The sequence below is a fragment of the Perca fluviatilis genome, chromosome 6, assembly GCF_010015445.1.
Source record: "Perca fluviatilis chromosome 6, GENO_Pfluv_1.0, whole genome shotgun sequence".
In the NCBI taxonomy this organism is placed as follows: domain Eukaryota; kingdom Metazoa; phylum Chordata; class Actinopteri; order Perciformes; family Percidae; genus Perca; species Perca fluviatilis.
This window is the reverse complement of record NC_053117.1, coordinates 15,470,094-15,497,568: the sequence shown is the minus strand read 5'-3', so window position 1 is coordinate 15,497,568 and position 27,475 is coordinate 15,470,094. Positions and strand designations below refer to the sequence as shown.

The 27,475-nt window shown below is 41.2% G+C and overlaps 1 protein-coding gene across 1 annotated transcript in view; it reads left to right on the top strand.

The window, feature by feature from the left end:
* LOC120560845 (protein mono-ADP-ribosyltransferase PARP14-like) overlaps positions 1-25,499 on the top strand; it is a 30,375-nt gene extending 4,876 nt beyond the window's left edge. Inside the window, 22 exon segments of the mRNA XM_039803727.1 lie at positions 110-184; positions 524-691; positions 3,203-3,328; positions 3,415-3,516; positions 4,419-6,600; positions 7,185-7,352; positions 7,663-7,738; positions 11,797-12,027; positions 16,210-16,431; positions 17,229-17,343; positions 17,674-17,823; positions 18,310-18,372; positions 18,932-19,117; positions 21,201-21,404; positions 23,048-23,166; positions 23,356-23,591; positions 23,687-23,834; positions 23,837-23,921; positions 23,924-23,959; positions 24,208-24,347; positions 24,523-24,697; positions 24,950-25,499. Coding sequence (XP_039659661.1) covers positions 110-184; positions 524-691; positions 3,203-3,328; positions 3,415-3,516; positions 4,419-6,600; positions 7,185-7,352; positions 7,663-7,738; positions 11,797-12,027; positions 16,210-16,431; positions 17,229-17,343; positions 17,674-17,823; positions 18,310-18,372; positions 18,932-19,117; positions 21,201-21,404; positions 23,048-23,166; positions 23,356-23,591; positions 23,687-23,834; positions 23,837-23,921; positions 23,924-23,959; positions 24,208-24,347; positions 24,523-24,697; positions 24,950-25,233 — 5,291 coding nt within the window. The 3' untranslated portion in view covers positions 25,234-25,499.
* The last annotated feature ends 1,976 nt before the right edge of the window (positions 25,500-27,475 follow it).

The window sequence follows — 27,475 nt, the reverse complement described above, 5'->3', positions numbered from 1 at the left end:
CACAGTTTATTTATGTTTAGCTTTCTTAGACACTCTGGGCTCTTTGCTGCGTCTGATTGAGTTCATGTGTGCAGATTATTCATTTAAACCTGATTGTCTTGTTTCTTAGATTCATCGACAGATTCAAAGTCTACGAAGTCAGAAGTTGAGCCTGGAAATGGAGTTTCTGCACAGAGCAAAGAGGGTAAAAGAGTCTTTTAGTCAGTGTTCAGCAGGTCAGCTGAGAATGAGAAAAATTTACTTGTGTTTGAAATTAAATCAACTACTTTTAAACTCAATACAACAAACTAAAATGTAATAACTGTCTCTAAACTTTCCCTATAATTTCTCTCAAATTATACTGTATATATATATTTTTTAGAATATATTAATATTAAAACATATACTGTGAAATATATCCTTCCTTACCCATTTGTTTTGTCAGATTTTTCAGTTTCTACATTTCAAAACAAACGGATACATTCTTGAGATGGAAATAATGAGGTAGCAGAGGTGAAGCAGGTTTTTATTTCTCTCCTTTCAGAGTCTGTTCAGAGCGTCGCTGTGGTGTTGGACAACGTGTCAGACAACATGTCCACAGACATGCTGTCCATGCTGGTGGAGAACATCTCGGGCTTGGACGAGAGCTGCTACAGTCTGGAGATCATCTGGGAGACCAACAGAGCCATTGTCACCTTTACCAAACCTGCAGGTTGGTGTGACAGTGTGTGTGTGTGTGTGTGTGTGTGTGTGTGTGTGTGTGTGTGTGTGTGTGTGTGTGTGTGTGTGTGTGTGTGTGTGTGTGTGTGTGTGTGTGTGTGTGTGTGTGTGTGTGTGTGTGTGTGTGTGTGTGTGTTCCATTCATACACCACTGATCTTGACACCTCATTGCCATTATGTTTGCCTTTTACTTGTTATAAATCTCAGTTGGTTAACACTAGGTTTGACGTGCATCTCCCTGCTTTGTTTTGGCCTGCGAGCCGGTCAGAACTACGAGAGTGAAAAGGCTGCCTTTCTCCCTTTTCACTAGGCCCTGTTCCCAAGATTGATACTGTTTTGTGGCTGATTGATTCTTGATGTCACTGTAATGTTCTTAGGTTATTGTTTATTGGTTACTTTATTATTTGACATAGGCCTGTTGTTGCCCTGCCTGTGATGTGGGGAGTAGCTCAGCTGCTCACCAGCTTAATCAAGGAGAGTGGATACAGGTTTGCCTCATGAGGTCTTTTCTGAAGGGAGGGGCTGGGCAATCCTAAGGGGAAGAACAATGGGTAAGATAGTTCTGCGGTAAATGACATGTTTATAATATTTGGGGTGCCTATTGAAGAGGGTACACCTATATGTATAAATAGTAATGTTAGCAGGAATGGATCTATCCAATTGTGATGTTTTGAGAAACTTAAGTGTAATTGTTGCTTGCTCAGGATAGCTCACCCTATAATCACCTGTGTAGGTGGTATGGTCCAATTAAGGGGGGGCTGAGTTAAGAGAGCGTCAGTGGAAGAAAGAGGGGTTGGTGGCTTTCTGTGAGGTGACTGTTTTTTTGCCTCAGTTTAATAATCTGTTTTTGTATTTCGGTTTGAGTATGTTTTGGTGGTGTTTTTTTGTTAAACCCACGCATTGAGACTTGAAAAGCCTCCTCTCCAGACATTATTCATGACAACAAGACTGCAGTAAATATACAGATTCATATCTTTCACCACATCAACACAAAACTGAGCCATATTTTAAACTATCATGAATCCTTCTGAGTTACGTTTTCAAATTTATTTTATTTGTGTGAAATCCTTAATATCTCCAGTGGCAAATAAGATATGGAAATAACACCAAACATATTTCTAATAGATAGATAAATAAGTTTCAAATAAAAGGAAATTGCCGAAATGGAAACTAAAGAAAACTAAACCCAAAGCAGGAAAGAAATTCTGCTGCTGAACAGGGAAATCGGTATACAATAAGGATAATTTAATTAGTACTATATTTGTGTTTGCACCGCTGAGGAATGCAAACAAAAAGAAAAGTTCTCTCAAATGTTCAAATGAAATGCAAATAGACAAAACATATAACATATATGTGTTGTTTTTGTTGTCTCAGCTTTCATATTATTCATCATAACCAGTGATTTGAACAGTTATTAAGTTTGCCAGTAAAACTAAAAGTCAGCTTTTATGTGTTTGATAAGTACGGGCTCAGACGGTTTGTCTTTTTAAACGAATCCAGGCTAACATGATGTTAAACAGCTAAAATTAAAACAGTTTGACAGTCAGAGGGTTGGTTTGTTAATCTTGGATGACTTTAAAAAACAGTGTGCTCTTATTATGAAATAAAGGCAACATGAGTATAAAGTCAAAACCTTAATCTCTCATTAAGATTAAGATAATAATTTACTCATTTATGTGAATTAAATTCAATCAAATTTAACAAAAACTAACCAAGTGTTAATACTTTATTCTGAAATTTTAGTGTTAAAGGTACATTGTGTAGCAATTTCTCCCATATAGCGGTGAAATTATATTTTGCATTCAAACGAATAGTGCCCTCTAGCGCCTCACTTTTTCAAATGCGTGTTGCAACTACAGTAGCCGTTATGTACCAAGAAGCTATTCATCGAGGTTTTCTTTTGGGTAATGAGGTTCGTTATTTCAAACAAACTGCAAACTGCATTGAATCATTAGTGTGAGCATGTATAAGTAATTACCCTTGTAATTTAGACCGTAACATTGACTTACCTGTCGAGAACAAAGCCGGCAACTTCAGCGTCCCTTTGAAAGTCTTTTGCCTTCATTAGCTCTTTCCACCTGTTTACCCTCGTGTTTTGAATTTGCCGGTTACATTGCCTTTTTAATTCCCTTTATCTCTTTTTTGGCGACGAGGATTCCTTCTCCTGTGGCTCGGTATAAGTATGATCATCCATTATGAACTAAAGTGCAGTGCAGGCTTTCAAATTTGCCGGGGCAGTGACAAGCGCCTCTCACTGATCTCCTTCTCCGTTTCAGCTGGTTTCAGTCACGTGACGCTGGCTCTGAAAAAGCGTTGCTAGTGCTTTATGTCCCTCTCAGCGATTATAGTTTTTCAAAATGGCGGAGCGACATGGAAGCCTCCTTGGACTTACCCGTCCACAGTGTACCTTTAAAGACTTGTATTTATGTATTTAACAACAGTTGTAGTTGTCACCTGCTGAGCCTGTTGCAGTCTTAAATGAGTAATCCGGAGTATTTTGCAGATGTGGAGAAGTTCCTCTCTGTCAGTGAGTCCAGCCAGAAGCTGCAGAAACGCGGACTGAGCGCTCGGCCACTGGAGGCAGCAGAGAGCGTCCGAGTGGAGAATCTTCCTCCGACTGTGGTTAAAGGTACACAAACTGTTAAATAACTGTTTTCTGTCTGCAACATTTATGCTCCTGTGGTCACAAATTCCTTATATCTGATTTCTTTCCAGACATGTTGGAGCTGTATTTTGAAAAGAGCTGGGCTCTGCCAGAAAATATCGTCATGATCCCGAGTGAACAGGCTGCCATTGCAACTTTCAACAACCCCAAAGGTTTTTCATTTAGCCTTACTACTCATGCTTTACACACTGTTTTTAAAAGTTAAAGTGTGTTCTAACTTTAAGACAAATGTCTAGAAGTACATACATATAATAGAAATACACTATTTGGCCGGAAGTATGTGGACACTAGAAGAATAGACCTATATGTGATAGTTGAGCCTGTGATTTGGTCGACATGGGCATTAATGTGCTGCTCTAACAGCCTCAACTGATCTGGTTTTGGGCTTCCCACCAGATGTTGAACCTGCTGGAGGGGTTTGCTCTCTTTCAGCCACAAGAGTATTTCATTTTGAAATTTATTATAACCGCAGAACATATTGTTTGGCGCTCAGGGTCCGATATCATTACTCCCAAGCAGATACGGTATGTTTACATGAGATATTGGGGAGGGATGATCCCCCACCCCAAGAGCCTGCAGGTGAATGTTGCAGTGGTAGTGGGGCTGAAAGAGCAGGCAGTAATACAGGGCAGTGGCAGAATTGAAAAGGCAGAGGGAGAGATGGGTACATTTTGTGGCTTAAATAGACCGCCAAAGTGAGAGGGTGTGTTTGGTGAATGATATGGAGAGTGAGGCATGTAATGTGGTCAGGACTCTGTACAGCAGTTCTTCCACACCAAACTGGGAAAAAACATTTCTTCATGGAGCTGGCTGTGTGCGGGGAATATTCTCATGTTGAAACAAGAAAGAGACTAACCCAAACTTGAAAGACCACTATAATCTAAAATATAATTTCTTGCAAGTAAATGTAAGAAGAATGGTGTCCACATACCCTTGGCCGTGTACTGTGTGTCTTATGACCTGGAAAGAAGTTCAGTGTTATTTAAATGCCTTGTAGCTACAAATAGAACAACCACTTACCTGAGCTTTCTTATTATTCCCTGTGTTGCTGCAGTTGTGGAAAGCATTTGCCTAAAACAAGACGTTGTGATGCGGTCCATCTCTGTCAAGGTGTATCCGTACTACAAGTCCCTGGGCACCGCCCTGTACGGCAGCGAACGACCATCATGGAAGATGCCCGAGCCCTTCACAGAGAGCGTTCACCATGTTGTCTGGAAATTCCTCCTGATGAAGAAACTGTTAAAAACCATCAACGATCAGATGCGTCCGTACTTCTGCAGTGTGGACTTGGATAACCCTGAGGTGAAACTCAGCCCTCTTCCGAGCTTTTTGAGGCAGAAAGGTCTGACGGCCAAACATGTAGATAACTGGACGAGCACCGCCCGAGAGGCCTTCCGTCAGCAAATGTCTCAGTACACGGCCTTTGAATGTACAGCGAACGCACGTGCATGGAAAGCTGCAGAGAAGGAGGTCCGTTCGCTTGTCAGGGAAGACGCCGTCCTGGTGCTGGATGCATCCAGGGGGATTTTGACCGTGGCTGGCCGAGCTAACGACATAAAACAAATCAGGGCTCCAGTGGAGAACATCGTTCTTAAAGCCATGAGTCAGATGAAACGGCAGACAGAGGGTGTCTCTGAGGTAATGGTTATGTCCCCTGCAGAGTTCTACATCCTGCAGCAGGGTGGGGTGCAGAAAGCTGCCCAGGACATTTCCCCTGACATGAACCTCTCCTTTGATAAAGGCACCCAGACGTTAACCATTACAGGACTCCCTGCAGAGGTTTACCAGACTAAGTCGTGGATCTTGGAGAGGAATATGACTATGAGTAAAAAGCAGCTGAATGTCCCCACACATCTTCTAGACTTTCTCAAGTCAGTGGATCCCATGGACATGTCCCAGGACCTGTTCACGTCTCAAGGCATCAGTGCCATCTACAGCATTGAGAGCAAAGGGGTTTTCCTGTTGGGGACTAATGAGAGTGTCCTCGCTGTCGCAGAGAATAAGATGAAGACCGTTTTGGGCGTACAGACTCTGGATGTGGAAGACCAGGAAGTTCTTCAACTTCAAAACTGGGTAAGCCTGAACAAACAGCTGTTGGACACCTGCAACTCCTTAAAGAAGAAAACAGTGGCCATTCAGATCCACCCAGAGAGGAGAGACAAAGTAACCGTGGCCGGCTTCCTGAATCCAGTGAGAGAGGTCAGCAGCAGTCTGAAGGAATTCATTGTGAACTACTCACGAGTTCAAGAAACCATTTGTGTCGAGTCATGCGCTGTTGTTCAGTTCATTGACAAGAAAAAATCACAAGATTGGTCCATTATTGCCAAGGATAATGATGTAGAAGTCCGTTTTGATCCAGAGAGGCCAAGAATCACCCTCGCTGGGGCTCGTCTTCACGTCCAGAAAGCCCAAATCTGCTTTCAGAAACTGACCAGTGCTCTCTCCACTGACAATTTCATTGTGGACAAGCCTGGAGCTAAGAAGTACTTCCAGACTCAAGGAAGCCTGTTCCTGTCTACGATAATGACAGAGCTGAGCTGTGTGGTGATGCTTCGTCCAGAGAATCAAGACGAAGAGGAGGAAGAGAACTATGAGGAAGACAATGTCCTTTGTTATTGCAAAGTGAAGACCACGAGTGGAGTTCTGATTTCAGTCAGCAAGGCAGACATCTGTAGCTTCCACGTGGACACAGTGGTCAACGCAGCTAATGAGGAATTACAGCACATTGGCGGCCTGGCTTTAGCCCTGCTAAATGCTGCGGGACCCGAGCTGCAGAAAATCAGCAACGACCACGTTAAAAAAAATGGAAAACTACGTCCGGGTGACGCCATCGTTACAGGTGCATGTAACCTGCCTTGCAAGTACATCGTACATGCAGTCGGCCCACGTTTTTCTGACTTTGACAGGAAGACGTCAGTGTCACGTCTGAAGTTTGCTGTTAAAAATAGTCTGGCAGAAGCAGAGGGAGTGAAATGCTCCACCATTGCACTGCCAGCGATCAGCTCAGGTGTGTTCGGTTTTCCTGTTGAGCTCTGTGCTGAGACCATAGCTCAGGCAGTGCGGGAGTACTGTGATAAGCCAGAAGGTCCAAGATCGTTGACAGAGATTCACCTGGTGGACAACAATGATAAGACCGTAAGAGTCCTGGCCACAGCTGTCAACAGAGAGTTCATGGACCTCGGACCTACTATGACGGTACCACATGCGGCAGAAGGAACAGGCACGGGGGCTTCAGGGTAAATTGAAGAAACTTTTTTTATCATAATTAACTTTTACTGTTGATTAGAACATGGATTTGAAGATGCATATTTAAAGGTACATATTTAAAGGATAGTTTATAGTTTGGGGAAATGTCTTATATCTGCATGGCAAATATGAAGCTACAGCTAGCAGCTGGTTAGCTTAGCATAAAGACTGGAAATGGGGGAAACAGCTAGTCTGGCTCTGTCCAAATGTAAAAAAAGAAATCTTCATACATGTTTAAAATCCAAAGTGTAAAAACATCAATTGAATGTTTTACAGGTGGTTTTGTTCCAGACCATTTCTTGGCTCTGAGACTCCAGGAAGTAATGCTCTCAGCAAAGAAATAGTGGGACACCTAATTTCCCTGTAAAGTGACAAATTGTCCCTTTTACACATGACCTTCTGTACATGTTAAACAAACAAGATTTAACATGAGAGAGCTTGAGAGGTGGTAGTTGGTGGATTTTTGTTACTTTTGGACAGAGCCAAGCTACATTTGAAACAGCGTTTGAATCAGACAGACTTGTTTGAAGGTGTGCTTTTGTGGGTTAACTGAACTTTATTGTTCATCCCCCAGCGGATATCAGGTGAGTCGAGGTCAGAGCCACTCGCCCAGGGGTGGCCGGTTTGGTAAAGGAGGAGGGCGTGGAAAGGGGGCTGAGGGGACAGGAGCTGGATTCCAGGGAGGTCAGAAAGGTAACAGGGGAGCTCCCAGGGGACACGTCCGGCCTGGAGGACATGGAGGGTAAGGTTCTGCTTCTTCTTCTTATCTTTCTTTTCTGTAGTCTTCTTCATAATTTAGTTTTTGCTCCCCAGTAAGGTTTTTAAGACCCCGGTCCGTCATAGGGTCCGAAACAATTCAAGACCAATGTAAATCTAACAAGAGAAAAACACCAACATGTAAAAATAAGAAATAGAGAGCCACATTACCTGTACAGTGCGCCAACATGTTCACAGATTTTTGTCTTTTTGAGTCACAAAAACAAACTTTGGACGCAGTAATGGTGACTTCATTCACTGTGGTGACATCAGTCCTGTCCTGTGATTGGCTGTAGGTCGGGCAGGATGGAGAAGACCACAGCTGAAGGTCTGAAGATTGTTCTGTGGAAAGGAAACATTCAGGACCAGACTGTGAGTACTGACGCTGTGTTGCCTTAGAAAAGTATCATTTGAATAACCGTTTACTGCACCAACTTGTATTGATGTCTGTGTCTTAAACGGGGCAAGTAACCATATATAGTCACTTCCGCACACACACAAAATGCCCTCCCCCTGCCTCCATTTGGAGTTGTGGAGTCATGTGGTTTTCTCTCAGCCAATCAGGGGAGATCAAGCTATCTGACAAATATTGACACCAAGGCATCTGAACAATCAGCAGTGGCCTGGGGTCCGTTCCAGGTAGGAGGTTTAACAAACTCTGAGTCTAACCCTGATGTCTGAGTTGATTTACCCTAAGATGGAAACTCTGAGTTTTCGGTTCCAGAACAGCTGATATGAGTTGGTTCAATCAACTCGGAGTATGTTCACTCAGGGTTGGTTCGGCGCCGCGCACAAAAGGCAGTATGAATGGAGCCATGATTTACGATTCACCATGGTAACAACCACAAACAAACGGGTCGGCGGAAATACTCATGCGCACAAACAGCGAGTTTGAACATGTATTTCGTTAAAAAAGCAAGACAGCGGCTGTTGCTGCAAAAGAGAGAAAATTGGTGTGGGAGAAAATTGCTGCTCGAGTCAATGCGTAGCTACACATTCACAGTGTATTAATTTCATATTTAATCACAGTTAACTTATAATATTACTGGTGAAAACTGGAATTGTATTAGGCCTACACCTATAATTTCATTTAGGTGCAATCCTGCGGGCGAAAAGTAAACTATACTAATCCCATTCTGAGGCTGCAGCACCATGATCATTAACAGAACTATAATGTATAATGATGTATTTCTTTTTAATGGCTCTACTGTCCAGGGAACACTACAAAAAAATTTAAAAAACGTTTCAGAGCGAGTCACACTTTTCTGATTGCTCTGCATACAGTGGCTTAGCCTACTATTAGCCTACAGTATGATCCGCTACACTGTTGTTAAGAAAACTGCTGTTTGCAAAAAACGTAATGCGATACAAAGAATCAGCTGGGATGTTAAAGCCTGTCCACGATGGTTGATGTTAGTGATATGAGGACGGATAAGGTATCTACATATCTAATGGACTGTGATAAAAAATATCTCTCAAATCGGTTATGTGGAAATGAAAATACATCTATAGTTGGGACTCAATACCGACGTAAACTCTCTGTGAATTAATACAGCTTTGTCATCAATGGGATCGTCGACAAAAGGACATGACATGTTTGAGAAAAAAACGTTTTATAATCTGCCAAATATAAACCCATATGTTTTTTTATTCATGGAGATAAAACTGCATTAAAATGCGCCTGATACAGACTGAATGAATGAATGAGGAAATGAGTTTCTCCCTCTTAGCGGGAGGAGACTGAGAGAAACTCGAGGTTTCTTGAAGAAAACCTGCTCCCGACCAGGTTAGGTTCACAGACTCAGTTACCATAGTAACTGACTCCGAGGTTAAGTTACCTCTCTTTTTGGAACGGAAAACCCAGAGTTTCCCTCATCTCAGGGTTAACCAACTCAGAGTTTTCACTAAACCTGCTTTCTGGAACGGGCCTCTGGAGCACCTCAAACACAGTCATCTTGCAGAAATCATAAATATTGCTTTTTTGAACCTGGCTTCTCCCACAGCTATGGTAATAACATCATAACTAAACATGGTAAGTTGATGTAACTCACAAATTATTTAGTTGAATAGTTGTGTTAAAGATTGAGATTGTTGTTATTTGCACAGCATTTCTAAAAATTAGCTTAATGTTGGGCTGAAATCTAAATGCACCATATTTGATCATATGCCCCGTTCACCTAAGACTAGCATGAGTGGCACAAGTGTCCATTTTTAGACATATGTCTATGAATGTATGTTTTTTATTATAGTTAAATGGCATACATAGGGGCTTATTGTTAGTGTGAGGCCTAGTACTGTGTGAATTCATTTCAATTACTCAATATTGGTTTGTGATAAAACACAACTATGAGTAAATATAAGTGGTGCTACCTGTAATTATAATTGATTTTTCTGTTTTTATATTTTCTATGTCAATACTCTTTTTTTTTTTTTTTTTCCAGTAGATCTAAATTACCCTGTTACTGTTTTCCTTTGGCTTAATATTGACTTAAAAGCATATTCCTTTTGCAGCTGTCTGCTCTTTTATGGGGAGAGGGATACCGTTGTTGTTCCTGTAAACCCTGCCAGAGATGATGATAGCTCAGAGGAAGAAGACAACGATATGGCAGATCCTGACTTCCTTCTTCGCACCCACAACCTGGACATTGATGGCCCTTCTGCCAAAAGGAAGTGCGTGGGGCCTGCAGTGGAGGTGCTTGTAGATGAGGACCTGGGCGAAAATGATGACAATCAAGAGCCGGCACCAACAGCAAAAAGGCCCACTAACAAAAGGAAGCCAGAACCCCAGCAAACCCTCTAGAAGAAGGTTGATCTGGACAACCCTCCCCTGCCTGAATACCAGCACATTCCCCCTGACTTCATGCAAAGTCAATTTGATTATTTCAGCAGGTACTTCAGTCGTAATAAGTAATCTCGCACATAACATATCAAACCAACTTATATGCAACCCAGATGAACATCAACACCACCTTTGCCACCACTGAGTTAGAAATTATGAGCCACAAAGTTCATAATTTCCTCATCAGATTACTTCACGACTGAAGTACCTGCTGAAATAATCAAATGGACTTTGGATGAAGTCAGGGGTGGGGTGTCCAGGTCAACCTTCTTCTAGAGGGTTCCCGGGGTTCTGGCTCCCTTTTGTTAGTGGGCCTCTTTGCTGTTGGTGCCAGCTCTTGATTGTCATCATTTTCGCCCAGGTCCTCATCTACAAGCACCTCCACTGCAGGCCGCACACACTTCCTTTTGGCAGAAGGGCCATCAATGTCAAGGTTGTGGGTGCGTGGAAGGAAGTCAGGATCTGCCACATCGTTGTCTTCTTCCTCTGAGCTATCATCATCTCTGGCAGGGTTTACAGGAACAACAACGGTATCCCCCTCCCCATAAAAGAGCCGAGCAGACAGCTGCAAAAGGAATATGCTTTTAGTCAATATTAGGCCAATTCAGATTTTTAGAAATGCTATGCAAATAACAACAATCTCAAATTTTTAACACAACTATTCAACCAAATAATTTGTGAGTTAAATAAATGTTCCTTGCAGGTTGTGTGTGTTTTTCACATAATTTTTAAAATTCACTCTGGGTAATTTTTGTTCACCCTAGACAGGCAAGTGCTCGTATATGGTAATTTCATTGACCTTGATTTGCAATGCAAACATGAAAAATATTGATAACTTTTTTACCTGTCTTTTTTTTTACCTGTTAACTTACATTACCTTTTTGAGGTTACAATTTAGAATTTCCAAAGATTTCAATGAGTGCCCTATAAAGGGTTAACTCATGATACATGATTCTGATAAGTGTGGGGTTTAGATACAAATATCCACCAGATGGCAATAATTCTCTCTGACAAGTTCCTGTGAATGCAACTCTGGCTTCAAGGACAATTGCACTCGTTAAACTTTGATCTTATTTTCCTTTTGTCCATTATTTCTATTGGTTATGATATTGTTGTACTCATCAAAGTAATTGCTGACAGACTGGAAACAAACAGATTCTCTAGATTTTCGAAACCACTTAACTAAGTCTAGTCTACTTTACATCGTTATTTGCCAAGTCTGAAGGCACCGCATACTCCAAACATGGTTGAATCTCTGCTTGTCTCTCAGTACTTTAGGAGAGCTGGTGCTGTGTGTGAGTTGATTTGCATGGTTTTCCATACAGATAGAAGATTAGAGTGTGCATCCAAGTACAAAGCCTGCCTTATTAGACATAGTCAGTGAATAGGTTTCCTGCTGCACAGACCTTTACTGAATGTGTGCCTCAACAACAAACTCCTCTGATAATTTTGAAGCTGTACTCTTGAAATGTTATTGTATTTCTACTTGAGAAATTACTTAAAAGAAAAATTGGTTGTCTAAAATGAATCTTCTTATCCTTTCAGTTGTAGCCATAAACTTGTGTACGATACTGTTGTTTTTGGTCCACAGACTGACGTCATCGTCAACACCATCTCGGAAGACATGAACCTGAACCAGGGAGCTGTTTCCAAAGCGATCCTGCAGGCGGCCGGGTCCGGTCTGCAGTCAGCTGTTCGGTCCGAAGCCAGGGCAAGCCCACTGCCGTATGGCGATGTCGTCATCACCGACAGCTTCAACCTCAAGTGTCAGAAAGTCTATCATGCTGTTTGCCCGTTTTGGAACAACGGAGCCGGCCAGGAGGTGAGGGTTTTCAGTCAAAGGAATTTTATTTTAGGCAGCTGGGTCATACTCTCCAGAGACATTTGATGTAAGGTGAGTGCACTGATAGGATAAACCTGAAGAGATATTCCACTGAAAAATTATGTTTTGAGCATCAGAGGACTGCAACTGTAGTCTAATAGAGAGCCAAAGTGAAACCACAACTTCTAGATTCTGTTCTAGAAGTAATAAAACCTCTTTATAAAAAATACTACATATAACTAGAAACGTCAACAGTCCCCTTATCAACAGTATGTTGTGTGTTTCAATCCTTATGTTTTGTTAAGGTTGGTAATAATCATTGTTGTTTATTCAATATTTCAGTTTTTAGCAACCTTTATTGAGCACCATTTCCCATGAGCCCAAAGACATTCACAGGTTAAATGTCACAGCTTAACATGGCTGCTGGCGAATAGTCTTTTTTTTTCTTAGGAAGGTTCCTAACTGAGTGAAACAATCTGGACATATGTAAGGCTACCTTTAGATTGCTATGTTTTGGTTTTTAAGCAGTTTTGAGCCAAAAACAACATCCGTGCACACAAGTGTTTTTAGCTCCAGTAATAGAACTAATCTCTGTTTAAACTAACACCCCAAACCACATATCTCATCAAAATTCTCATATACTGGGCATGCGCGTTCCGGGGTAAACAGGAGGCAGCATGTATAGTTGCATGTATAGCCCGTTGTTGGTAGTTGCCATGGTAACGTTAGTAGCTTAGTCTCAGAGAACGAGACGTCATGACCCAATCAGGCGGCGAAACATTGGCGTCAGGGTTTCCAAAGGTCTCCGTTTGCGGTCGTTGAGACTGCAACACAACCCAGCAGATTCCAAACCAAAACGGATCAGAAGTGTTTTCAAATTTTTCTGGTTCAGGGGCTCTGAAACGCCAGAGCAGTGTGACTGTGAGGTGTAAACGTAGCAAAAGATATTTGTTTTTTTAACCAAAACGTTGCAATATAAATGTAGCCTAAGGGGCAGCCATTATAAGAGCTGGTGGAATTCTCTAAATGCTAAGGAAAGGTACTTAAATGCTTCCTTTCTCATTACCTTTAGCATAGAGTACACTTATGAAGGTAAATATGGTGCAAAACGTGAGAGCTTGTAGAATACAATGTGAGAACTTGCAGAACAAAAAAATGTAACTTGTATGTTAAAATTTGCACTTGTAAAATAAAAATTTGTACTTGTAAAATAAAAATTTGCACTTGTAAAATAAAATTTGCCTTGTAATAAAATGAAAAATAAGATTTGCACTTGTAAAATAAAATTTGCACTTGTAAAAATTATTCACATTTGAAGTCTGAAAAAAAAAAAACATGAGAGCTTGTGTAAAAAAATCTGAACTGTAATTGAAATTGCCGTAAGTGCGCAAAAAAATATTCACAAGTGTGTAGATTGATATTTGCATGAACACAATGACAGCTGCAAACTTGTAATGCAACATTTACTCATGTACTTTTTTTTTTACTGGGGTTGATTTTCCATCACAACAATCAGTATTACAACCTTTCGATATTCATCAACAAGAGGTTTACCTGTTTACACTTTTGTACAACACTTGTTGCCGCTACATTTGGTGCAAAACTAATTTGTACCTGTGGACTTAGGCTGTGGAGCTCTGATCCAACAGAACGGGGAAAGCAGGGTTTCTATCGCCAGATGAGGGAGAAGTACATCTTCGGCTTATTTAGCTATGTGCATGGAAGCCTGGTTGAATAGGCGTTAAGCGTTAAGCAACTAACCAACGCCTAATTCTAAATAAATACCTTTTAATTATCTTAACACTTTTAACAGTCAAACTGAAACACTGGCGGTGAGCTCCAGGTCCCGCGTCCTCGCGAGACGGACCGTCACCAGCGGGTATCGGCCAGCGAGCAACATCGCTATTATTGCCAGAAAGCTTCGCTGCCGACTCGACCTGCAGTCGGAGCTCCAGCGGACACAGAGAGCCCCGCACCGGTAGCATCGGCACATCCCCGCCATGACCACAGCTTGCTTTGCTGATGTTGTGCCTCACTGCCAATCATTGCACCCGGGCGGCAGCAACAATAGCTTCTGCAGAATTACATCCACCCCGCGGGCAGCAGCAATTATTTTCGCCGAATAATGCGTGTCATCTCTTAAACCCTCGTTACTGCCGAGATTTGCACCCAGGTAGCAAGGAAATGATAGTCTGATAAAACATTGATGTCTCTAAACGTTGTAAAATTATAATCATCATTGATGAACATGACAAAGGAATGTATATAGCCTACATTTTAATTAAACAGTAGCTACTTTGCCTTATAAAATCATTATTTCCCCTTATGGATGGAAGTCTTGGCAGGGATGCAGAACTTGGCACGTGTTACCCGCTGATGACGGTCCGCTCGCCCGCTGCAGGACCTGGAGCTCACCGCCAGTGTTTCAGTTTGACTGTTAAAGTGTTTAGATAACTAAAAGGTATTTATTTAGAAGCTGGTTAGTTAGCTAACGCTAGCTTGCTATTCCACCAACACTAGCGGTGAGCTGCTACCGGTGCGGGGCTCTCTGTGTCCCGCTGGAGCCCGACTGCAGGTCGAGGTCGGCAGCGGGCTTTCTGGCAATAATAGCGATGTTGCTCCGCTGGCCGATACCCGCTGGTGACGGTCCGCTCTGCGGCTGCAGGACCTGGAGCTCACCGCCAGTGTTTCAGTTTGACTGTTAAAAAGTGTTAAGATAATTAAAAGGTATTTATTTAGAATCAGGCTGGTTGGTTAGTTAGCTAACGCTAGCTTGCTATTCAACCAGGCTTCCATGCGACATAGCTAAATAAGCCGGACAGAGTTGTCCCTCATCTGGCGATAGAAACCCTGCTTTCCCCGTTCTGTTGGATCAGAGCTCCACAGCCTAAGTCCACAGGTACAAATTAGTTTTGCACCAAATGTATCGGCAACAAGTGTTGCAAAAGTCGTGTGAGATTCGGCTTCTTGGTGATGCGAGAGCGCATACAGTGACAGATTCGAGGTTGTAATCACTGAGTTGTGGTTGTGATGGAAAATCAACCTGAGTAAAAAAAAAGTACATGAGTAAATGTTGCATTACAAGTTTGCAGCTGTCATTGTGTTCATGCAAATATCAATCTACACATTTGTGAATATTTTTTCTACAAGTGCAAATTTCAATTTACAAGTTCAGATTTTTTTTACAAGCTCTCATGTTTTTTTTCTTTTTGTGACTTCAAATGTGAATAATTTTTACAAGTGCAAATTTTTATTTTACAAGTGCAAATTTTTATTTTACAAGTGCACATTTTTATTTTACAAGTGCAAATTTTTATTTTACAAGTGCAAATTTTAACATACAAGTTAAATTTTTTTGTTCTGCAAGTTCTCACATTGTATTCTACAAGCTCTCACGTTTTGCACCATATTTACCTTCATATACACTGGACCATCCTTTACCAAAGGAAAGGAGATTATGCCATCCCACAATTCATTTAAAGCGACGTACCATTTGGCCTTTATGGCTATCTTGCATAACATTATTTTCATGCAATCATACAATTGGGAATCATGTGGATCAATATGAGGGGACAGGAGAATGAGCATTAGCAACGATTGTCAATGTGACAACCATTTCCTTTCATTTTTGTGACAAGTAGCCTATACCTTGGCAATGAAGTCATATCACGCCTGGTTTTCCACATTTAAGATATTCCTTTATTAGTCCCACAGTGCAGTGTTACAGCAGCAAAGGGGATAGTGCAATAACATAAAGCAAGATCTAGTAAGTAGACAGACTGAACGGTTGAATTCACAGTATAGCACGTAGGAAATATATATTAGACATTGCACTGTTTAATACTGTATATTAATAGGACCTGGGGTGTCTCTCCTTAAACGCTCTAAAGCTGAGTAGAAGTATAAAATAGCAATACTTGGGGTGGCCTCTAGCTCACCCAGTAAGAGCGTTGGCTGAGTCCTGCAGTGGCGTGGGTTCGAATATGCCCTTTGCTTTGTGTTGTCCCCCCAAAAAAATAATCTTTAAATGAAAATAATTAAGCAAAGTACCTCAAATGTCCACTCATGTACAGTACCTGGGTAAATGTAAATATTGGACCTAAAAGGCTCCATGTATAAGTTGACTTCCACAGTCTTTGTGATCCAACCTTACATGTTCTGTGTGTTGTCTTTTTGTCTCAGGAGTTAATATCCATCATCAGATATTGTCTGGAGAATGCTGAGAAAAGTCGGATGGCGTCGTTGTCCTTCCCGGCCATCGGCACAGGAAACCTGAGCTTCCCCAGAGACGTGGTATCCAGAGTCCTGCTGCAGGAGATCCACTCGTACAGCCGCAGGAAAACTCCTCGCTATCTGAGTGAGGTGGCCATCGTTGTTCACCCGAGTGACAACCAAACGGTGGATGTGAGTTTCATTTTGTTAAAGACAGCACATTCAAGTATTAAAGTAAATTACAGTGAAGTGAGACCTCTGGTAGCCCACTGCTCATGTCTTCTGCCGGCTACATTAGCTGCTATTAGCATTAAACACCACAATCTATAGTGTGTTCCATTTACCTCGGAACTCGCAAGCCGAACCTGGGAATGACGTCACACCGGAGTTAAATGCGTTCCATATACAAGTCGGATTTTCATTGTTTTCATTAGCTCTAGCCAGGCTAGCCATTGTTGGCAATGCCAGTTTATAACAACGCATTACGCTGTTTGTTTTCACAACAGACAGCGTAGCAACATGTCCACAGATAGAAGATGGACAGGACTGTGTGTACAACTGATTTAGTGAGACACAAATAAGACAGAAGTGATTATAACTGTACGTTACTACAGCTTTCACAACTGTTGGTGCATATCATGTTGGATTTTGTATGTTGGTGTTTCCGACTTGACCTTAGAAAATCTGACTTCCAAGTACAAATGGAACGCACTACTTTTATGCAACTGCCAGCAATGAAGTTGCTTTGTGGGTAATGTAGGCACCAGGTTTTGTTTAAGGATGAAGGTGTGGAATAAAAAAGGACATATCTGGTTCTGCTGCATTGATTTTGATCCTCTTTGTTTTAAACTGTTTATCACGAGTCTGAAAATGAAAAGTGCAATGATAAATCTTTCATACCCGGAGAGATGCATAAAAGCAGGTATTGAGCAGCAAACCTGTGTCAAATCACCTGTATTAAAATCATGTGCCAACATCTTGTTTGTCAGTGTTTCACCAGGGAGTTCAAAGGTCAGACTGGCCAGAGAAATATCCAAAATGAAGCTCAGGAATTTAACGAGGCACCAGTTAGACCATCAGTCAGCCAATCACAACAGTCCTCAGGTAAGAAGCATACACACCTTTCATTTATTTTATCTTCATGTGGAATTTTATGAACAACAAAACTGTTGAGAAAACACAAAACAAATCAAACAGAAGTCATCTTTAAATACAGATTTGAGAAGGTGAAGGGTCAAATTATTGATTATTTTAGACGTCAACCTGTGAATGTAATTCATTTGATGATTTTAGAGACAGAACAATGTTTTGAGCCTCCAGATAACCTGGCTCAAACCAGTTTTGGCAGTTCAGTGTTTAACTGTAAATCTTCTGATATATATATATATATAATAAAGCTAAGATGAGCTGTCTGTCTGTCTGTCTGTCTATCAGCCTCCTTCGGTCAGGTGTCGTCCCCCTCCCTCGGTGTGTATCGGATGCAGATGGGTCAGCTCACCCTCGAGGTGTCATCTGGAGACATCACCAAGGAGGCCTGTGATGTCATCATCAACTCCTCCAATCAAACCTTTACCCTAAAATCAGGTGACTCTTTATTTCTCCTCGTCATCTTGTTGGTCTTACCGAACAAACTTTGTGGAACATTTAATCCAAAGGACCATCCCATTTTTACAATTTTAACTTTACATCACTGACATCACCTTTTTCCAATTTGTTTTCAAAGTATTACCTTCCTTACCAGGCTGTCATTAGTTTCAGTTAAGTTCAATGAAAATTGACTTGCAGAGACTTGAAACTTGCAGAAATAATCTATCAGTCAACATCATGTCATCTTTTCTTTTCACTGTGTGGTAATGCAGTGGGGACCTTTTGAATATATATATATATATATAAACTCAATATAAACGAAGGGATAACATTACATTGACCACAAATAAAACAAAACAGAGGATGTTTTGAGTCTCTGAGTCTGTCTCACATGTAACTCAATAAACATGTTTTGGCATTTCAATTTTAATAACTTACAGCAGCATCATTTATTACTCTTACTCTTCTTCTATAATACCCCAGGAGTGTCGAAGGCGATCTTGGACAGCGCTGGACTAACAGTTGAGCTGGAGTGCTCAAGGATTGGTATGGAGCTGGAATTTAATCTTTATTTATTCACACAATGTTTGCTCTTTTTTCAGCATCTCCCTGCTTTACATTCACACAGTTCAGCCCAGTCACACCTGGGAGCGTCCCAGTACAACTGCTCTTCTGCTGATAGAGAAAAGTATTATTTGGGTTAATGCAAAACTCAAAATTTTTGTCTGATGCACTTCTCAGATGAGTTTCAAATGCTACATGATGTTTCAAATGTGTTTATTTGAATTGATTTTAAGGTGGAGTTAAGTAACACTACAAATGCAAAGTAATTCTCAATGTTTAGGTTGGTTTGGCCAAGTTTGTTATCCTTTAGGCTACTAACATTCATCTATTACTTTTAGATGTTTAATTTGTTCATCCATACATTTTAGGTAACTATTTTAACTTGAGTCTAAGTATAGGCCTAGTTAAATATTTGTAAAATTCATCCCCGTTAATTTCAACTTCTCTGCTAGCTTATTTACTAGTTTTCATGCACAAATGTTTGCTATCCTGATTGTTTTACCAGGCTGTGTAATGAGTGTTGTTTGGTTCCTCTCTGTAGTAAATTCTCCGAATTACCAGCCTGGTCCGTTCATCCAGACGTCGGCCGGCAAGCTGCCCAGCACACACATTATCCACGTTGTTGGCCAGAATGATCCTGCAAATATTAAGGATGTGGTTTACACAGTGCTGAAGTTCTGCGAGGAGAAGAAGCTCAGCTCTGTCTCCTTCCCGGCCCTAGGAACAGGTCTGTGCAAGCAGAAACTATACAGTATACACATCAGTTATTATTTGAAACTTAGTTTAACTTTTACTGAGTGTATTTCAAAGAGAAGTCTTCTCGTGAAGGGAGTGTAATGAGACGAGAGAGAGAGAACTAATTTCTATCAGTTCCGTATGCAGCCATGTTGTTCAGATTTACAGTCTTTATTTTCACTATTGATATTCACTCATCTCGCTGTATTAAAGTTGACAGAAGATACATTTGATGTGATGTGCATTCTGTCTGCACAGAGTTTGTGTCCAGAGGTGTCAAGTAACGAAGTACAAATACTTTGTTACCTTACTTAAGTAGAAATTTTGGGTATCTTTACATTACTGGAGAAATTATTTTACAGCAGACTTTTTACTTCTACTCCTTACATTTTCATGCAATTATCTGTACTTTCTACTCCTTATATTTAAAAAATTGCCTCGTTACTCCTATTTCAGTTCGGCTTGTTTTCATTCCGACTCGTCACACACAAAAAAACAACCCTATCCAGATAAATTGTGCCATCCATATAGAGTGAATTTGATTGTGGTTGGATGAGAAGTATAAACATATACTATTCCGACACCCTATTGGTTTGTACGTGATCCATCGCACCTGCACATGACACAAATCACGTCACACTCCAGCCAGGAAATAGCAGACGTATGTAGCCTAGTACGAAAATGTCCTGGGCAGAGACTCAAGAGGACTTTTAATCAAGCTTGCTCTTGTCCCACCCAAGCAACAGAAAGAAGGTTGGTAGCCAGGAAGACCAGCCAATCCTTCTATATCCCTGGCCGTACCTGGAAGAATTTTTCGAAATTGTTGGATGCAAAAACAACTCCTTTCGAATGCACTGCAAGCTCTGCGCACCCAAGTACCACGAGCTAATTACAATAATTATAGGCAACTAGTCATCATATCTTCCACTCCATGAAACACATGTTAATACTCAGTAGTACACACATATGGTTCTTTAATGTATTTGCATTGTACTAAAATGCGTTCATTTTCAATGGGCATAAATGCGGCTGAAACAGGTGCATCCCAAATTTTTCAACATTAACATTTAAAAAAAGATTTAGAAAAATGTTTTTTTTGTGGAGGTGGGGTAGTGCACTATAGGCCCCTGTGTCACAGCCTAAGCTTTTGTCCTTAATGGCATTTTTTCCCCCTTACATTACTTTTACTTTTATACTTTAAGTAGTTTTGACACCAGTACTTTTATACTTTTACTTGAGTAAAAAGGTTGAGTTGATAGTTCAACTTCTACAGAAGTATTTTCAAACCCTAGTATCTATCTTCTACTTGAGTAATGAATGTGAATACTTTTGACACCTCTGTTTGTGTCACATCAACCATCAAATATTGAAATGAAGCAGCTGTTATTGTACTGTACTGTGAACATTCATGATCTCAAGAGGATGAATCCTAATGACAGCGGCTGAAGGACTCTTCTACTCTCTTTACTGAAGTAAAAGTACCAATACCAGTGGCCGGGTTGGCTCAGTTGGTAGAGCAGGTGCACGTATACCTAGAGGTTTATACCTCGACGCAGAGGTCCAGGGTTCGAGTCTGACCTGTGATGATTTCCTGCATGTCTTCCCCGTCTCTCTCCCCTTTCCCACCTAGCTGTTCTGTCCATTAAAGGCGGAAAAGCCCCCAAAAATAATCTTAACGGCCTCTAGCTCACCCAGTAAGAGTGTTTGCCCCATGTTGGCTGAGTCCTGCAGCGGCGCATTCAAATCCGACCTGCTGCCCTTTGCTGCATTTCATCCCCCATCTCTCTCCCCCTTTCAGATATATCCACTTTCAAAAATAAAATGGAAAAGCCCCAAAAAATTATCTTTAAAAAAAATATATATATATATTTTCTTGCTGAAGTCAAAGTACAGAAGTATTATTACCAAAATGTACTTAAAGTATTAAAAGTAAAAGAAGCGGGACTTTAGACTGTTAGTCTGTAGTGTACACCATCAAGTTTCACAGACTATGCCAATCCTCTCATCATCATCATCATCATCATCATCATCCTCAGTATCATCAGCATCATCACCGGCCCTTGTCTGTCCGTTAGGTCAGGGAGGGGTCAACCCGTCGGCGGTGGCAGACGCCATGGTGGATGGGGTGGTGGACTTTGTGAGGAAGAAGCACCCGAGGTTTGTTTGCAGCGTAAAGATCCTGATCTTCCAGACGGTCATGATGGCGGAGTTTCACAGGAGCATGAAGAGGAGAGAGGGGGAGCAGGTGGAGGCCAAGAGCGTCTTCACCAAGATCAAAGGTATTTAGTAAACTCCACCTACTGTAGATATGTGAGTGTCTATTTGCACCCCCGGTACGAATAGCCTCGGCCACACAGCTGAGCTATTTACACCCGGTGACGTAACAACAAAAAAATGTTGCTCGCGTGCACCGAAATCATGGCGGATGTTCATCTTCCATGACCGCAGAAACTGGCATATTAGGGAAGTTTTGTCTCTAAAGTTTATAACAATTGAATTTCTAGCGGAAAATGGATACTACAGTTGCGCTTTCTGTCTTCAGTGAAAGCATACAACCGTTAGTTTGTTAGTTAGTACCTATTTTTTTGTATACAGTATGGTTACCTAGCAACCGAGGCTTGAAGAAACCAAGTGGTAAAAAGTTGTTCAACTTCCTGAAAGAACTGCTAGGTGAGTGGTTAGTTCGCTTGCCTTTGGTATGGGAGTTAGGAGTTCGATTCCCCTCTGTGGTGATCTTATTTTTTTAAATTTGGATTGGATAATTTGCATGCAATTGCGCAAGTCAGGACCCGCGAACGCGTATTTTTTTTTTTGCAGGATGGTAGGGGAAGACTCATGAATATACCTGCTCTGGTTGGGTTGGTTAGGTTTAGGCAAGAGGAGTGGGATGGTTATGGTTAGGGTAAGAATGTCAGGGCGATAATATTCCAAAAAGGTGTAATACATGAGTAGTATGGATAACTGTGTGTAAATATATGCCAAGGTACTGTAAATGCACAGGGGTGCAAATATGCATACATTGATATTTGTACCAGGGGTGCAAATAGCATACACTTCTAATTGTACCAGGGGTGCAAATAGCATACACTTCTAATTGTACCAGGGTACAAATAGCATACACTTCTAATTGCACCAGGGGTGCAAATAGCATACACTTCTAATTGCACCAGGGTACAAATAGCATACTGCTAATTGTACCAGGGGTGCAAATAGCATACACTGCTAATTGTACCAGGGGTGCAAATAGCCTCACCCTTATTTTTATCATTTCTTCCGGTTTCTTTTAATCAAGCTTGCTCTGAGGCATTATTCTGTTATTTCTTTCTCAGAGGTTAATTCTGGTGTTTAGTCGGTCTTTTTTATTGTCAAAATCTCCTGTGCAGACTCAAATCAACATGTCAGTCCACCTCTCAATACTGTCTGACTTCCTGTCTGTGGCTCTCAGCTATAAGCCCATTGGTTCCTACTGAAGACGTAAATCTTTAAAAATAGAAATGTATAGTTTCATTAGTATTTCCTAATCAGCTAGTCGTTATCAGTTTTGTAGTTGTTATCAAACAAATAGGAGGAAATAGTGACTTTGTTGGTGACCATTTTCAGCGGTGGATTAATCCACATTCAGTGCTCTAGTGAGTATCTGTGGCAGTGTATGTGGGGTTTAGTCAAAAATGAACTACAGTGTGTTTTCATGGTAATGAAGGAAGATGTCACTCAGTGCAACACAGGAAGAAGATGTATCAGGCTGTGACACACACACGAGCAAGTACTTCTTTGTGTATTCAAATAACTCTTGAACTTGCTGACTATAAGAACAAAACAGAATCTCATCCTTTAAATCTCTTATAAGTCACACACCCTAGTAAAAACACTGTTTGTTGTGAATTCGTAATCTCTGTCATATTGTTGTTTTACGTTGTTTCAGACACTGTCACTTCGTTTTTTACGGGACTTGGGGAGGAGCGACCCAGCACTGATGACCTGTTTCTGGAGAGAGAGGAGTTTGAGCCCACAGTGTTTCAGCTGTGTGCCGACAACGACATGGTGAACATGCAATTATTCACTTAGGTTTAGCTCTTTGCTTTGAAAAGCTCTCTTGATTCTTGAGGCCAGTCAGTCACTCACTCACACAAACAGAAAACATACGAGAAGTTTAGTATAACAATATGAAAATGTTCTTGTAGCAATGCTGGTTTGTAACCGAACTCCACAACTGTTACCCCACAACTGCAGGCTGTGAGTCAGGCTAAGAAAAGGGTTAAGGAGCTGATTCTGGCCGAGCAGGCGGAGAGAACCATCAAAGACCAGTACATCAGTCATCTGTCGCAGGCCGACTTGGACGAGCTAAATTCCCTGCAGAGGAAACTGACGGTTAGCATCCGTCTGAACCGAGGGATGGAGGACCAGGACTCCAACATCCACCTGGAGGGTCTGACCAGAGACGTCTACACCGCTGAGTCTGCAGTCAGGTCAGCAAATCAATTCATGGAGGAGAACAAATATGCAACAAATCTTCAGTCCAGAGTAACAAATGTTAGCATATTCCTTTTTTTCTGACCATCAGGGACATCATCCGCAAGGTGGAGAGGTCGGAGAACTTGAAGAGCAAGGCCTTGCTGCTGAGTGGACTGGTAGAGTGGCAGTTTGAGATCACCAGCGGGGTGATGGTACCCTTTGACATTTACACCAACCTCCACCTGGAAGAGGCTCTGGAGAAAAACAACAAAGTGTGACGATCAAGATCAACAACGAGAAGTACCATGCTCAAGTAATGCTTAGAAAAGCAGTGTCAGAAAGTGGGGTAAAGCCTTGGAGCTACATAGAAAAGATATGAAAGGTGAGGGATTTTGTCTGTTTTACTTCCTCCATTTTCCTAAAAAATGTCCAGTTTCACACTGAGCTGATTAGAAAACATATCATAATAGAAGCACAAGCAGCTCTTCACATGGAAAGAACCTCAGAGATCCACTTTATTATACAATATATAAACAGTGATATGAATGGAAACTTTGAAAATATAAGACACAGGTTGTGTAAAAGTGTATCTTACCTTAAAAATGAACACTCTTATGATTTTCTTAGCAGATGACGCCGCTCTGCCATCAAATTGGAATGACATGAAAAGCGACCTCCTCAAACAGGTTCCTCTGACTCCAGGATCCAAGGAATACAACGATGTGGAGACGGAGCTAACAAAGACCGGTCTCGCTGCAAACATCCTCAGTGTATGTTCAGTTTCTGATATGCTTTGCAACTTCAGAAAACCAAATAAAGGGATCATTTTCACCACTTGGAAGAAAAAAAAAATGGGTCACACTAAAAGAAAAACACAAGCACATTTTACAAACCCATGCAGCCAATACAGCGAGAATGAGTCATGTGTTGTAACTGTGTTGGCAGATTGAACGAGTCCAAAACACGACACTGTGGCAGAGCTACCAGCTGATGAAGAAACAAATGGAGGTGAAGAACAAACACACAAACAACGAGATGGTGCTGTTCCACGGCACCGGAGCCGCCTCCATTGATCTCATCAACAAACAAGGCTTCAACCGCAGCTACGCAGGAGCACATGGTAACTGAAGAATATTTAAAAGAATAGATTTTTGATCAATGTACCGTAATGTAACACATTTCTTTGCTCATGATAGTCATGTAAAGTTACACAGTGCAACAATATGTCACTACTACAAAATGATATTTAAACAATCGATTCAAGTTTCATGGAGAAAAAGTGGAGCAGCAGTCTTCTTACTGAAAAAACAAACACTATATTGATGTATTTATTTAGTAATACAGTCTGGCTGTCCCCTATTTTGCTCTGTAGGTGCGATGTACGGTAATGGATCTTACTTTGCGGTAAACCCGATCTACTCAGCACAAGGCTACGCCAAACCCGACGCCAACGGCCATAAGCGCATGTACGTGGCCAGGGTACTGGTCGGAGACTTCACCCAGGGAAGAAGTGGCATGATCACCCCGCCCTCCAAGAACTCCAGGAATGCTGCAGACCTGTATGACAGTGTTGCAGATAACAAAACCAATCCAACCATTTTTGTAGTCTTTAATGACATTCAGGCATACCCAGAATACCTGATCACATTTACATGAATGAAGCTATGATTACACTGTGCTGCAATTCTGATGAAAATGTTATGAAAATTCTATTATTTGTGTTTTAGTTTGAATTCCAATTAAGTACACAAAAACTGTTTCAAATTATTATGTAATATTGTAACATTGCATATTTCCTGAAGGGGCACTTTCCATTTTCTTGATTTGGTTTCAACCCCTACTTGAGTAAATGAAAAGAAAGGATTAAAGTTTGCTAGAAAATGAACAAAACAGAAGCATGAACAAGAATATTTTAAAACTCATTATTTTCCTTCCTTCATTTTCCTTCCTTCATTCATCACATTTCTTGTATTTTTTTTAATGGAATATAGTCTATAGGCCTTTTTTATCAAAGGATCACTGCGACATTTTGTGAAATTTTCTTGTTAGCTGATTTATTAGTTTTTCTTGATTGCTTAAACTCATTTCTTGAAATTATGCCTGATTATCTCTAAACTCTAAACACAAATCCATAACTTCTCACTCAGTTCCCCCAAACTTATAATTTTCAGGTCAAAATGAAGCTCTCCACTCAAAACCATTCAATCTTGCTAAAAAAACTTTGCCTTCAGACATGACACACAAGCCCTCAAAAACACACACACACTGCAACATAGTCTTACACACTGGTGAGAGGACACGCACCGAGGGGCACGCATAACTTGAAATGTCTAGTAGAGGTGAACATGGATATAATGTTCATGATCATACTTTATACCACGCCAAAAAAAAATCCCTCCTCTATCCGGTTTATTAAGGGAGAGTATGCAGGCATGGTTAATGCTTCGGATAATGGCCCAAATATCCGAAGCTGCATCACATGTTGCTTAAATTGCATCCCCGACTCCTCCACTTGCCTCCTTCCTCCACCAAGGAAGCACAGGAGAGACGCGAGGAAATTATGGGAGAGGAGAGGAAACGAGCAAATGTGTTTTAGAGGGATGAGACGTCCTTCACTCTGAAGCATCACATGAATTTGTCAGCTGTATGGGCGGAGTTAGCAACCATTTCACCTGCATGGCTTCCGGGAAGGCTGCTCTCGTGTTTCCTCGGCTATAGCTCCTCGGTGATCCCTCCTCGATGTTCGCTCCTTGGGGTAGGAATAAGAGCTTTGAGACAGCCTTTGCGGAAAAGGGACAGAACCGCTTCCTGTTCAGCCGAGGAGTGAGGAGCTATCAAATAAGGGACATGGGTTGTACCCGGGATGAGACTGCTTGTCTCCTTGCCCTTCCTCTTCCTTGTTGTCCTCTTTCTCGTCCTTGTCCTCTTCCTTCACAGGCCACCGCCTCCTCTTCTTCCTCCACCTCTCCAGTGTCCTCAACCTCTTCCTTCATGTCTCTCTGGATCCAGTGTTCCAAAACGGAATGACCTGACTTGGGCCCTTTATCTATAAAAGTTTGTGTGTGCTCAATTTAGACTCTTTGTGTTTCCACCTGGGTAATTGTGTGCTAGTTGAGCGATCAATATTAAATGCTAGTGCTTTCTAAATGACCACATGGTGTAGGCAACGAGAAGTTAAGGGATTTGTGTGTAGAGTTTTGCAGTGAGTTCAACAAATCTGAATTGGGTCAAAACGGGGAATAGTGTTATACAGTATATTAGTTCAGAAAAATTGGTATACTTTTTGATAAATGGCGCTATGGTTTTGAAATTTTAGTTCAAAAGTCAGATTATAGTGTTTAAGCAATCGAGAAAAACTGTAATAACATTAACAAGTTAACGTAAATTACCGCCTTTATAGTTTCTTTCTTGCTGGTTGTCAGGGACCAAGAAGTTAGGCATGATGAGTCGCAAGGAGATTTCAAAAAAGGAATTTTTATTTTACCCACAAAATCATGATAACAAATAAAGATAAAGTTTGGGCCCTTAAAAGAGGTCAAACAAACTGAGCTTAAGCTCTGAACATAACCAAACTCAAAAATACAACTGACCTCCTATACAAGAAACAAAGGGGACTTATATACTGGGTGATCAGACCAGGTTTGACACCCAGGGGGAGACTAACAATAACACTAATATGTAAACTACAAATAACAAAAGAAAACAACTAAACACTTACTCCAAAAGAAATGTAATCTTAATTAACATTAACTGAATAAATGTACTAAAGACAATACAAATCAAAACTCAAATATCTTGAGGACAACTAAAGCTAACTCCCCCCCCCCTGACATAACAAGTAGTGGTAGAGTCCAATTTAGCCACCACCCCTATAAAGCTGCTGTTGTTCCAGATGCCA